This window comes from Penaeus japonicus, unplaced genomic scaffold (assembly GCF_977035675.1).
Source record: "Penaeus japonicus unplaced genomic scaffold, GWHDUDI00000001_assembly GWHDUDI00000030, whole genome shotgun sequence".
Lineage (NCBI taxonomy): Eukaryota > Metazoa > Arthropoda > Malacostraca > Decapoda > Penaeidae > Penaeus > Penaeus japonicus.
This window is the reverse complement of record NW_028234432.1, coordinates 3,093,882-3,108,628: the sequence shown is the minus strand read 5'-3', so window position 1 is coordinate 3,108,628 and position 14,747 is coordinate 3,093,882. Positions and strand designations below refer to the sequence as shown.

General features: G+C 37.2%; 1 protein-coding gene across 1 annotated transcript in view; it reads right to left on the bottom strand.

Annotated features, from left to right (window-relative positions):
* Positions 1–454: 454 nt before the first annotated feature.
* The window catches only part of mor (SWI/SNF- related protein mor), a 16,145-nt gene continuing 1,852 nt past the window's right edge, over positions 455–14,747 (bottom strand). Inside the window, exons 2-12 of the mRNA XM_086554851.1 lie at positions 9,424–9,543; positions 9,091–9,195; positions 8,339–8,507; positions 7,928–8,130; positions 7,124–7,329; positions 5,106–5,316; positions 4,328–4,524; positions 3,435–3,552; positions 3,071–3,175; positions 2,711–2,917; positions 455–2,099 (exon numbers count right to left, since the gene is read on the bottom strand). Of these exons, the coding sequence (XP_086410977.1) occupies positions 1,047–2,099; positions 2,711–2,917; positions 3,071–3,175; positions 3,435–3,552; positions 4,328–4,524; positions 5,106–5,316; positions 7,124–7,329; positions 7,928–8,130; positions 8,339–8,507; positions 9,091–9,195; positions 9,424–9,543 (2,694 nt within the window). The 3' untranslated portion in view covers positions 455–1,046. The remainder of the gene's footprint in view (positions 2,100–2,710; positions 2,918–3,070; positions 3,176–3,434; positions 3,553–4,327; positions 4,525–5,105; positions 5,317–7,123; positions 7,330–7,927; positions 8,131–8,338; positions 8,508–9,090; positions 9,196–9,423; positions 9,544–14,747) is intronic.

Below are 14,747 nucleotides of genomic sequence, written 5' to 3'. Positions count from 1 at the left end.
ATTTCTTTCATTTCGTAAGTTCATGTGTCCCTCGTTTTCCCTTATCAACCAGCCAACCGACACTGTCTTGTCTCTGCCATAGGCATCTATCGTGATCGACTGTTGACTCCTAACAGACTAAATCTTATGGTAGTCATACTACGTGCATTTTCTGTTTTTTTTTTCTCTAAAATATTACAGAATACTTGAGTACCTTACAGGTAAAATCTGAAACTGGAAGATTTATCTATTTGGCATATTTCTTTTATAAAGTTCAAATATGCGCTCGATAAAACAAATCTTTCTACTTGTTTCTTGTGGATTTACTTACTGCAGGTGTTGAAATCACATACAAATGAGAATTGATTATGGAAGGACTACTTAAAATAAACTCTGATCTTAGCATGTTTCCATCTTATAATAGATATAAAGCATAAGCCCAAAAAATCTTAAGATGTAAATTCAAACACATCTGTATAAAAATGACTTTAATGATAAAATTGTGATAATGTTCTATAATACATACACTGAGATTTCCAGACAAGTTACACACTGCACATAGTATCGATGTCTAAAATAAACCTACCAATTGTCCAGAAAACATTGCATTTACCTTAAATTAGCACTAGTCTCACATTGAAATGTACCTCTTTACCTTGGCTTTTGTTTATCTCAATTGGCCAGCAGGAATGTAAAATCATTTTACAGAAACTACAAAAGTTATGAAAAGGGTAGTGTACCTTGCATCACATGGCTGAACCGAGGATTTTGCAATATCTTTTATCCAAAGAGAGAAAAACAGCCTTGGACTTCATACCTTTCAAGTTCAAAAATGATTTAATGATTGTTAAAAATGCTTAAATATCTTTGAGTACTTTTTACTTCTTAAATTACGATGGGATGCCCATTCCTTATATTTAACATATCCATCAACCATTAAATCTTGTGAAGTAGAACCTTCTCTTCTCCAATTTCTACCCCGCCTTGATACAAAACTTGCCAATGATAAGAATAATTGTCCTCAGCAAGAGTTCAACTGCATCACCTCATCACTTGGGTGATGATATTCACGTGTGTACCTGTGCCATGGCTGGTGCAGGGGAATGGGCAGGGCTTGCTCCCTGTGTGAGTTGGTGTAAAGCGTGCTGACGGGCTCGCATTTCGGCGGCCTTCAACTGCTCCAGGTGGAACTGCTGCCGCTCCTGTAACAGCTGTTGCCTCTGCAGCTCCAAACTCTCTCGTTCCCGGTCCATGATCGTCTCGAGTTCCTCGAAGTGACGTAGTTTGATTTCCAGCTTCTTCATCTGCGTCTCCACTAGAAGAGCAACAAGAGACTTGATCTTCCTCTCCTCGACTGCAGCCAGATGTTTAGCCTTGACAGCTGCTGAGCCAAGAGCTGCGCTGGCTGCCTGTTGAACAGAGGCATCCTTGCGCAATCTTTCTCGCTCTGCATCCAGCTTTTTCTCCTCTGGACTTTCTTCCTTCTTTTCTTCCTTAACCTCTTTCTCTTCTTTCTTTTCTTCCTCTTCACCCTCCTTCTTTTCCTCGGGCTTCTTTTCTTCTGGTTTGTCAATTTCCATGGCTTCTTCCTTCTTCTCCTTCTCAGCTTCCTCCTTCTTCTCTTCTTCCTTCTTCTCTCCCTCTTTCTTTGCTTCATCCTTCTTCTCTGCATCTCCTTCCCCATCCTTCTTCTCCTCCCCTTCAGGCTCAGTGCCAGCAATGCCAGACTTGGCCAAGCCAGCAGTAGGATCAACCTTTCCTTCATTGGAGGCAGCGTTATCAGCGACATTCTTGATGTGCGAATCAAGAAGAGCAGCTGGAACTTCATCCTTGATCCTGCAGAACTCATCCATGGCTGCCTTGGCTGCGGAGGCGGCGATCCTGGGATCCACGACAGATGCCAGGAAAGCCACTGTGGACATAATAGGGTTTCCGGATTTGCTGAAAGGGATAGGTTGGTATGCCAGGGGTCCCAGGGCTGTGGGGGTTGGACCACTGCCAGCCTCGGGGTCCTCCAGATAAGGATCCTCAATAGGGAGGCGAAGGAACTGCAAGATACATTCGTCTTGTGTTCTGGTGCCCACGTGTTCACAAACCTTGTTCCAGTCATCCTTGTACATCTATAAGAAACAAAAACCAAATAATTAACAATGCACTCCACTATTACTAATCTACTGTTAATTTCATATGATACACTTTAATTACTTAAAAATATCTCTCTTTTTATCTTATAACTAAATAAATATTCTATAAAAAAGAAACATTTCCCCTTTGTTTTAATACTTCACACAAAAGACATTTCTGAATTCATATATCAACATGAAAATTGTTCAGTAATCTATCTTACATTTACTATTTTGATATCTTTAGTCCTCCAGCAGAGTTACTGTATATGCAAACAATTCATCAAGACCGTTACAGCTATTACCAGACACATTTATTTCTCTCTAGTTTAAAAATGAATGGATTAATGTATAAATGGCTAATCTTGCTTTCTACATTAAATATTTAAACAAAGCATTACTCATCAATCACTTTCTTTCATATATCGATCTGTAGTCTCCCTCACTTACATGTGCGTCTGACATTACAACCACATCACATACTAAAATCAATAACGCAAAAGCAATCCTCAGCATATCTCATTCATAATATCAGTTGTGGAAAGTTCTAAAAATATACACATGTAGTAAGCAACTGTTTTCTCTCTCTCCCACAAACAAAGACTTACTTCAAGAGCTTCAAGCAAAAGCAAGGTTTCCTGTTCAGTCCATTCTCTGGCCTGACTAGCAGCTGACTTGTTCTTGAGAGCTCCCGTTTTCTTGGAGTACTGATCCAACTTCAAGCCGAATTCTGTACCAATGCCAAATTCTGGTTTCTTATCTATAGGCTTCTTGTCGAAGTCCATAAGTTGCTTAGCTGCTGATGGCTGATTAACCTGTAAAGAAATCAGAAATATGAATTTTTTTTTTTCACCACGTTCTTCAAGGGTACTGTGTATGTAGTTTATACAATCACATGACAAAATGTTTCACGAAATTCTGAAACCACTGCAGACAAGGACAATGTCAGTGCCATTAGCCGTCCATACCTTAGGAGGATTGATGGATTGCAGACCAGCAGGAGTGTCAGCCAACACATGGAAATGAGAGGTAGGGGGAGGACCCATGGGGGTTGGACGGGCATCTGCATCAACCTGGAGTCAAAATAGGTTACATTTTTTTCCTCTGCATTTTCATCTATTTTTTTTTCTTAAAATACATATAAGAAGGATAATGCATTTCTTATTTTCCAAAATGTCTATGATATATTTTTCAAGTCTAGCTTTCCAATCTGATGTAATGATATTCTTTGTCTATCTTGTTTAATTATACAGATAAAAACAACGACTAAATTTCCAATTTTCAAGACTGCATCAATTGAAATGTCTAGGGACTAAAAGCTCCCAAAAATACCTGATAATTGATAAGCCCCCACTGCTCCAAGAAAGCATGGACACGCATGACAGCGCAGACGTCGCCTGCCAAGTTGCGGCGGCAGGCTGTAGAGGTCAGGTACTCAGTTGGGTTTAATCTGAAAATTGGCAGGGATAAATTGTCATTAAAATGAGATTATATTCCTTTTTATAAATACTAACACCCAACAAGTATATTTGGACACAATTTTTGACACTTAAAATACAATATTGGAAAAAACATGTAAATAAAATAAAAGAAAGAAAGAAAGAAAGAAAAAAAATCAAACCAATCATACATAAAGCAAAAGTCAAATCAGGAGCCTGGCCCATAATATGACACAGCAACAAGTTTGTAAATACTTAGATCTTTTTTCCTTGAGTTCTTGAATTCTTGTTCCTTATTTGGTAGCAATATAAGATTTAATTATGTAATGTCCTCCTGAATGCCATATTATTTCCTGAAATATCTTCAGTACTAACACACACTTCCCCCAAAAGATCATTCTTTTGTAAATCAAATTTGAATTGCTTTCTGATAATTCTCAGAAAACCAATCAAAAATAATAGTTATACTACAATTTTGGTTATACTACAACTAGACCGACTCTGGTAAAAGTATTAAACTAAACAATGTTAACCAAGCTAAAATTGATACAATGTGATATCATTTGGAATATCAACAAATACAGTTATAAAAAAATAAAAAATAAATAAATAAATCTCACCATGGCCAAGAGTAATTTCTTCTAGTAATTTCATAAATATTTGACAGAGATGTATGAGGTTACATCCTCCAAGAATATTTATAATCATCTAGTATCATCCTGAGGTAATGTGGCTTCGAATCTGAAGTCATACCTTCTTACTAAAAAGAAAAAAAAACAAACTCACCTATAAGTGTCAATCATGAAGTTTCTGTAAGCCAAATAAATTTCAGGAGTCTTTGACCTGTTCTTGCCGTTGAAGAACTCAGGGAGCCCTCTCTTTTCAATGGCATGAATAGCATTGTAGTCAAACCAGGCAGCATAGCTGGGCACAATGATGTGATGGGTTTGATCTGTGGCTGTGTCCTCGCTATCTGGCACCGGCTACAAAACACAAAGTATGAGATTACCATCCAATGACTTGTGCACATCTGTTAAATTACTATCTCTTTGGTGGGAGGGAGAGGACATTTTACATATTATAAAATATAAACAAACAAATAAGTACAAATTTACATATATATTCACAACCGTAACTGTAGATATAGATACATAAAGAGATGAGAAGTACTTCCAGTACTTTTATACCTGAATATTTTCCTACACTTAAAAATGTACTTATACCAATTTAACAGAACCACAACAAAATCATCTAAATTATTGGTGTTGCTTCTGGTGGTCCTTCTCCTGAAGACAATACTGATAATTTGAAAAGATAAAAGATACTGCCAGTGTTTTTGCTGATACTCAATTTTCCACATTACATTTTTTGGACCAATGCTACCATAGGCACAACCAATAATTTTGTAGCCATTTTCCTAATGGTAATTGGTAGTCTTTCGTGTATAAGTGAAAGACAATATTCAATTCTAAGAGTACTTGAAGCACTTCCCAAAACTTTAAATATAGATACATAAAATTTACATATATAAACCAATATATACAGAAAGGGGGGGGGGGCCTACCTGTCCCTCTGTCTTTTCTGTCTTATCAGCTGCTTCCTCGTCAAGGTCCATATAATTCCCTCCTTTGCTCGGCTGGATTTTGGAACCAGTGGTAACCTCGGTGACAGCTGGCTCGGCAACAGGGTCTTCCATATCTCGTGTCAGATCTTCCTCCTCCTCTTCAGTCTTTGTCTTCTTCACTGGCTTTCCAGGGGTAGCATTGCTTCTACCTCTGCAATGTTCATTTTAAAAATTTACATAAGTATATTGAACTTTCTTTACAATATGTGTTAATATCACCACTGAAAGTCTGGTGTGTATGAGCTAAATATTTGGCCACTATTATCTTCATAACTGCTGACGATTATAGACAAAGTGTAAAAATTTTAACGGCTTGTGCACTCTTAAAAATTTCTATTTCCAACAGATTAAAACAGAATATACTTTTTAAAAAATATGTTTAATAAAGTAAATAGATTTTGCAATCAATTAGTTGGTATGTGACAATGCCACAAGGGGAGAAATTTTGGCAATTTTTATAAGAACACATACAGTATACTTAAAGATAAAAAGAGAAAAGTTGAGGAACCCTGAAACAAAGCTAGCCATGAAATTAGAGCGACAAAATATATATCTCTTTAATCCTCTACTTCCATATCTTCCCTTTAACATGTCCAGTGGGGCCCCAATTTTGCCATTCTTTTGATTAGCAATTTGAGGATAAATGAGAGACTGGACACCCTACCCAGGTCATATTTTAGCAAAAAATTTGCCAGGATTAGTGATTATGTGCTAATGCTTGCTATTTCAGTCTTTTCCCCTTGGGTATTTTCTACAACATTTTCTTCACTGTATTTTCTTTGGTTTCCTTTTTTGGGGGTAAATTCATAATCATCCCTTCAAAATTCATTCAAGAAAACATCCTCTTTCCATTGATAGGTAAATCATAAAAGCAACATCAATATGTGTTCGATAAAGGAAAATTGTCACTGACTGAGGATTCAAAACTAATACTTCAAGTGATTTGTGGTATTATCTGACTATGTCAGTGATTCTAACAATACAAAAGGAATTAGGAGTTTTCCCAGACTACTTTTCATTTTTTCACGTCTAAAGTTTGACAAGTTCCACTACAACAATGTGCTTACTATTAGAGTCACTAAAGGTACATCCTTGTATTTCCTAACTATTCCATTCATCTTTTTTTACCAAGAGAGTATATATGTGGTTGCATCAAAGAAAATTCAGTCCACTCCAGCTGGCTCCACAAAAAATTCTTGTCAATATCGATAATATGGAATAAAGGCTAAATTTCCTGGAAGTTTATATGTTTTTGCAGAAACATGAATCCCAAACTGTCAGCTAAAAATAAATGTTTTGAAACATCTGCTCCCAATAAGTTTTAAACAGGAATACTCATTCTGAGTTAGAAACACTACAGTCATGAATTATCTACAATTTTTTTTACCTACAGGTAAAAACTTTCTTCATCTGCCCTTTAGATGTACAATATACAATTTTATATCTAACATAACCTGATTACTGAGATCTCACTAGTACTTTATAAGATCAGGTAAGGGTTGCATTACATACAATCTTTCATATCTTGATTTTTTTGTTATTTTGTATCTTCTTACGTTTCTCTAATTTTCCACCAGCCACACACATCACACCAGCCCTATACCCCCATTCCCTTTGCAGCCTGTTTTACACTAAGTAGAATTAATCATGTGGCAAATGTAATTTCGAAATACATCTGATTTTGCATATTAGGGCTTTTTGCTTTTTCTAGATAGATCCTACAAATATTCACATATGCAACACAATTACTTTTAAAGCTTTTCTTCTCTCATTTACAGATGTAAATATCCAACAGCAATTCCATTCACCTTAAAAGTTTTAGAAAACTTTCATCAAATTAAAACTGTTCCATTAATTAACTCCCCTCTTTCATAATTTAGTCCATGTGCACCAACAGCAAATATCAAAGAGCAATTAAGGTATTTCAGTCTCCATCCTCAATGCAGAACCTTTCTTACCCTTTCCTTTTAGAGCGCGGAGAAGGTGGAGATCGTGGCCGCTTTTTCGCTTTTTTCTTTTTATCGGGATCACTGAGACCCATTGTGTCGTCGACACTCAGGCAGCCACTATGTTTCTTCTTCTGACCATTTTCGTCTACCTCATAATCCTCCTCATTCATCCATTCATTGTAGGACTCCAAGTCTTGCAACCAATTAGCGCACACCTGTGGAGACACAAAAAATATGAGAAACAAATTCATACGGACCTCAAGTCTGAAACTAAGGGATGAACAGCTATAGAGTATTAACCGATTGCGTACGGGTGTCAATGCATACATGACGCGATATCGGGATCTGTTCACAGTTGTAGCGCACACACAGTCATAAAGTATTATCGCTGTAATAGCGCTAGCTCTAGACTCACAATTTATGATGTATTTATGGAAAAATATTGTTTGTGTCAGTCTGCGCTACCCGGAGGGTGGAAAAAGCCCTATCCCATCCCTCTAATTTTTAGCCTATGCCGCTAGTGTCGTAGACAGCCCATCCCGATGACCAGTCAGGGTGGGCTGTTAACCCATTTGCAACATATCATTTTGCTCCCACCATATCTCTCCCTCAAAACATACATTTTACATTGTTACATATGTATGTAACCATAGGAGATCTCACACTTCTTATTTAGCCAGTGGGAGTAACATTAGGCAAAGTTTTCATTTCATATATATTTATATATCTATCTATATCTATCTATCTATCTATCTATCTATCTATATATCTATATATAACCCTGAGGAATGTTTATAGTGATTCCGTACTAACCTTCCACTGGTGGTCAGGGAACTGTGGTGATTCTGGAGGGTCATAATCCAGCTCAACCCCTGCAGCCCAAGAGTCATAAGAGTCGGGCATGTAGTAGAAGTGGAAGAGAGTTTGCTTGTCCCGACGCATGGCTCCGCGGGCGAACTCATCATCCAAGGGGTCTTGATCTTCGTATACAATGTGGGTGGCATCATCTTCCTCTTCTGAAATAAAATTGGGAAATATCTTTGAGTATCTATAGATATATATAAATAATACCTTATGCTTATATAACTTTGGCAATATAAAACTATATACATAATTTAACCGTAAAAGGATTAATAGGAACAATACCAAATACAGTGATTTACAAATTCAGACTGATAAATGTAATACATTGCACCTGCAAGAACCATAACTTTTTCAACTTACCCACGATCTTGCCATCGTGTCTTTTCACTATGTCTTTGAGCTCATTTCTCAATTCTTTATCAACATCACTGTGAATATACACTGCAGGTTTGTTCCAGCACTTGTTTGCAACCAAGGACTTCTCTATCTCCCGGAAAAGTTCAATGTTTGCATCTTTCCTTGATGGTGACTGAAAAAGGGATGAAAAGTTAAATGCATGATGAACTGATAAGTGAGGAAAAAAAGCTACTGATATACAGTGTCAAAAAATTAAACTCCAATAATTGTAACTACAGTATATGCTGCAGTCTAGAGGACCTACAATATACAGGATTTGTTGCACTCTAGAATAACTGTAATTTACAGCATTTGTTGCAGTCTAGGACAACTGTAATTTACAGCATTTGATGAAGTGATTGTAGAACCACATGTCAAAATTCCTGTACATCTTTCCTTAAGTAATTAAAAAAAAAAAAATTTACAGACCCTTCACTTATTATCATTTATTGCACTTCTTAATTTCTTAACAGACTGATCACAATAAAATAACAGAATATTATTTTCTTTTTTCTAACAATCTTCACAAAAGCCCTGAAAGGCATAGCGTAAGAGAAATAGGATGAGAAAATTTATTTAGGGAATAAGGAGAAAGCTAATGAAATGAAAATAATAATAAATATTAACACGGATACTTCTAAATGTACTTTTCTTCCTGTCATATAATGTGGTCATCTACCAGTTTATACCTAAATTTCAAAAACAAGAATTCTTACCTGGAAATCAAACCTTCGCCAACCTTGATCACTTTTGAACTTGTAAACTGTGCTAAATATGTGGCAGAGTCCACCACCTGGTTTGAAGTCGAGGAAACTTTTCATCTGGGGGGGAGGGGAGGAAAATGATAATATTATTGAAAATAATCAACCAATTTTTTGGTGGTTCATCTAGTTATCAAAGGGGAGAAAAACAAATAAATAATTGATAGCAATGATAAATACAGTAACAAACTATATTTACAATAAAATGCTATTTATCTCAAAAAATGGAAAAAAATCCAAATAATCTACATTACATCAATACTGTCACATGAAATCTCTGGTACTTACAGGTAATTTTGTCATTGGAGGTTTTGTGACTTTTTGGCCACAGTTGTCCTCCATAAACTGCAGAAGCTGAATAACCAACTGGGACAGGCCCTTGTTGGTTGGTGGATCTGCAGCCACATACTGAAAAGGTAAGTTGCATATATCAATATGTTTTGTCTTTCCACTTATTTTTTTTTTCCTATTGCCCAAGCCAACATCTTAAAATGTCCCTGCAGAGCAATATAAAAATGAGTCAGTGATAACTTCTGGTCTTTCTTTTTCAATTCCCTTTTCATTTTTGTACATTGAAATTTTGAAAATTTGCCACAGTTAGAGGGGGGGAAAATTGTATGCAAAATTATTATAACTAAGGCCTGAGCATCCACTTTACCATTCATGTGCATGTCCCAAAATCAAGAACAAATATAATCCTCTACATAATCAGATGTAAATTTTGTAGTGCTAAAATATTCCATAACTGAAGCCATTTCCACAATTCTCATATTCAACTAACAAGGCCTACATAAATCAACCATTTTGGAGAATATATTTACTCTAGCTAGATAGAAAGGGAAAACACCCACTTGTTTGTCTGTAACTTAACCCTTTAACGACGGGTGACAAGATATATCAAGTGGTGGCAGCACCAGCCTCCGGGGACAAGATACTTTGTCTTGGCTATCCTCCTGGCTGGTGCGCCAGGTGATTGGACATGTAGCACTTAGCCATGGCCAGTGTGGGCGAATAGCCCAAGGCATTAGACTTACACGTTTGAAATATCCTGGCATTTCAACCATTTGGAGCCAAAACAGCCTTGTTGGCAACGGGTCAACCTCAATGAGGAGGATACCTATATGGTGCCACTGCAGTAACCTGGCCCTTTTTTTTTTCTTTTTCTCATTCTTAGTATCAGTCCCAACCAGCAAGAATCACCAGTTTGAATGTTTTCCTGATTAAAATAACATATTTGAGGAACATGATGCTGTGGAGCTTGAACATGAAAAAAGAGATATAGATGTGTCTAAATATCTTATAAGGCCACTCATTCTGAACAGTCCAACCTGTTAATGACAGGACTGTTTTGGCTTCACCCAGACATTTCCCGAAGCCATTTCAAAATATGTAGGCTTTGTAGGCTTATCACCACAGGCTATTTGTACGCTGAGGCAGTGGCTAGATACTTCACATCCGAACATCCAGTGAGATGGCTAGACAAAGCCATAATGTGGTATTCAATTGTTATTACTATAATTGCCATAAAATTAAGCAAAACAGTTTTCATATAAAATCCAAAACATAGATGACAGTAATTTCTCCTAACACCAGCTGGTGCCTTTAATGGCAGCCATTCACAGTCTCTAGCATGGACTGTTTTCAGAAAGAGATGACATACAGCAAGATACAGACCCCTTGCTCTAAAATACTGGCATTGAAGGATGTGCCGGCAGAATGAGAAGAGGAAGTTGACTCAAACCATGCCAAGTGTCTACAATGTGACCTTGTGCCAGTAAGGTTGTCTTGTACTGTGGCACTCAGTCATAAGAATTGGTGTATGGTTATTTCTTCTGTATTTGTTTACAACAGTACACAAAAAAAAAGTCTTTTATAGTTCTTCCATAAAACCACAATATTTTTAACACAATGAGTATAAAGAAATTAATGAGGTGATGAATCCTATACAACAATTTTAGTAAACTAAATATTGATAGAGCCGATCATATGACAAACACAATACAGAAGAACACAAAAAATTATTAAAAAATGGCTTTAGTTTTACAATGAGGAAATGAAGAGTGTGAAAGGTTTCAATATGTTGCTTGAATCTGCCTGGCTTTGACATAAAACCAATCTGGAGTGCTGCATAGGTGGCACTGGTACATGTCCTTATTTATTAATCAATTGTTTTGCTTTTCCCTTCTATTAGGAGTAAGAATTTTCTATGACATAGGATATTTCCTAGAAATTTTCCATGATCTACAACAATTCCTAGCAGCATTATTTGTACTTCAGGAAAAAGTAAGGAAATTTCCATTCCCTGGTGTGTAGATAAAAGAAAAAATTAATGACTGTGGGATTGCCTTTACTTTGAGATGCTTCTTACCTAATGGCATCATTTCATGACCATAACCTTAGCTCTTCTCTATTTCCACACAATCTTACTCTAAATATTTACTAAACTCCCTAATGATTTATTGTTAATTCATTCATGCCAGGGCAATTCCGGCTCTGAATGGTCAGAATGCCAGGGTTTTCAAACGCATAAGCCTAACACCTCGGGATTCTCGGGCGCACTAGCCGCGAGCCTGGGCTGTCCGCTTGCTCACCCCGAGCGCCGGCCTTGACCAACTATCTCGTCGCCGGCGTCTGACGCAAAAACCACGAAACATGTCAGCACGTCATCCGACACAAATGGGTTAACCCATTCGCGCCGGTTGACGTGCTGACACGTGGTCGAAAAAAAGCCCCGGACCCGGGTGACGTCCTGGCACGGGCTACATTTTCGGCCCGCGCGCCGGGAGGCCAGTAGCGACGTGCTGAAACGTCCGCATTAGAATGATAGATTATTCTTCGTACAATTCGATTTTCATACTTGATTTGTCTTAGCTACTTTAGTTTATCCTTCTAAATAGTAGAAAATGGAATATAACGTAATATGAATGACGCCATAGGTACATACGTAATCTTGATTACAGCATGGTGATTTCTGTTTCTGATTTGTTGAATATGATGATCTGAGTCGAAAGACTATCGTAAAATCAAATGTAATTGGCCGAGGAATAAAAAAAAAAAAAAAAATAAAATTATATAACATCTTTTTGTTGCCCCACTAAAAGAAAATGACACTTGAAAAAACATTGCTGTTACTTGCATTCACTTGTATGCACATGTATGGTTGTTCATATTCTCTTTCTTTTCTTTTAGGAAGAAAAAAAAAATGAAAAAAAAACTATGTTTGTTACCTCACTAGAAGAATGCTTCCATTTCCCATTGGTATTACAACATAGGAGTAAAGAATATGGAAAAAGTTCAATAGAATAACACTAAAAAAACAGTGCTGTAACATCTTTTTCGACTGATATACCTCCTCTGAACATATCACTACTTTCTGCACATGTCTACACTTTAGACGCAATCACGCAAACCATAAGGATAGGGTGGGTGAAAAACGCTCTGCGAGCGTCAGCGGGACCGCGCGCATCGGGAAAACACCCCGGGACGAACGGTTGCGCGCTTGAAATCTTCCCGGCATGATCGGGAGTAGGCGAAATTCCGCCCCGGCGTGAATGGGTTAAAGAACCAGCTCAAGCTTAAACTGGCCAAAATCATACAGTTTAGTGAGGTTCACTGGTCTTTGTTTGTGAGCTTAAAGTAGTTAAAAAAGAGGCTCCATAATCCAAAGGATATAGGAGTTGAAAACACAGTGAGAAATTACTTTACTACCTATCCAAGACCCCATTAAAACTGTTATAAAGAAATTGTGTGGCAAAAGACAAATAATACCTTTTGTTTATTAGTTACTAGCATATTCCCTTTTATATTGATTTAGATATTCATGGCTTTTGGAAACCAGATACTGTACTTGTTGTAATCTGTGGTTAAAAAGAATCAGACATTATTCTTTCATCCTAAACTATCCTTTGAAATGTCAACAAGCCCTCTGCATTCAAATGTGTCATTCCTATCTTCTTTTCACATGGGGAGAACCAAAATATTATAATGTGTATTCATGGAAAAAAAATCTAAAATAAAGCAATGTAAAATATATGTCCTTGGTTTACCATACACATGGTCTATTATCTGCAGTAATCAGAGTGGCCTACACACTAATCAAGTCTTTTCTAATAGTCCACATCTACAGCAAAGGCAAAACAAGCATCTGCCATGTGTACTGGCAGAACAGATCTTGGACTACTCTGAAGGTGACGAACACCTAAGGTTTTTGGTTAATAAATCTAAACATATGATACTCTGGTTTTCTCAGTCAAGATACAACTATTCATTTCCATATTAGTATCATATAATAGTCCTGGGGGACCTGCAGGTTAAGGTTCCTAAAGCAAACAAACATCTACCACAAACATTCTGCTAATTACAGAGGTTAGCTTACATGATTTTTGATATCTAGGGAGCATCATCAACCTCTTGTATCAAGTGACATCTATTCAGTATCATTATGATAAAATGGAGACTCCCTTTCTCTGAATCTGTCAAGTTGCATAGTAATCAGGCTTGGTAGGTGACTTCCCACCATATAGAATGAAAGAAATGCATCCAAATCTCACAATTTTCGCAAATAATCTTAAATGGAACAAACAAACAAAAAAACTTCCTAACCTAGGGGCTCTGCCCGTAACCCAATGATGACGGTGTGTCACACCCGTGTGACATGGCTAAATGCCTGATGACAGGGCAACACACCAGTGTGACGTTCCCGATGCAATATTGTATAGGCCCGGCGTAGGCTGGCATAGGGGGTTGCCACTTCTCATCGGGCCCATCGGGATTGGGTTAAACCTGTTTTTAATTGCCATGTTCCCCAGCTGGGGGAACTGCCCTCATACCCCCTCACAATTGCCATGTTCCCTTGCCAGGGGATCTGCCCATTTAGACATGTAAGTTATATGGTATGTCTAAAATTGAAAATTCAGTTTACTTTTTGTGGGTACTAAGTACCAAGGGAGCTTGAACATGATTATTGTACTTCAGTTTCATAAATAGTTCATTTTTACCGATATAGCTACCAGTGAATTGAGAAACATGAGAGAGCAACAACCACAATCTTCATTTTGGAAAATCATCAGGATTAGTGTGACAACAGAACTGTCAAATTTGCCAGTAGATATATGTATGACAAGTATTTCTAATTAAAATATGTCATAATACATAATGCATGACATATAAAATGATCTTAAGCCAAGTGTGACCACAGATACGGTAACTCTATATTGAATTTCTGATATACGGAAGAGATATTTTCTGATATATATGATCTTAGTGATCATGGTGTTATTTTCAACATTTTACAGTGTCCTAAATGCCCCACCTTTGACCCCCATTCCCCAGGGGTTCCTCAAGATTAAAAGAAAAAAAAAAAAAAAATGCAAACAACAGATGATGTCTCCATTAGAATTATCAAGAAACCAGTCCACCCTTCATCTTGTCAAACTACAAGTGGTTAAAGTTTGCTCACCATTGCAATAGCACAGGTGTGGAGGCCTTGGCATTGGTTTGCCACAGTGCTATTAAAGTGAACTTCAAACCAACTGATTAGGGTTAATTTCAAGTGCATTTGAATACAACACAAACCCTATGATTATGGGAAAATCTACTTAAATTTGAAATTC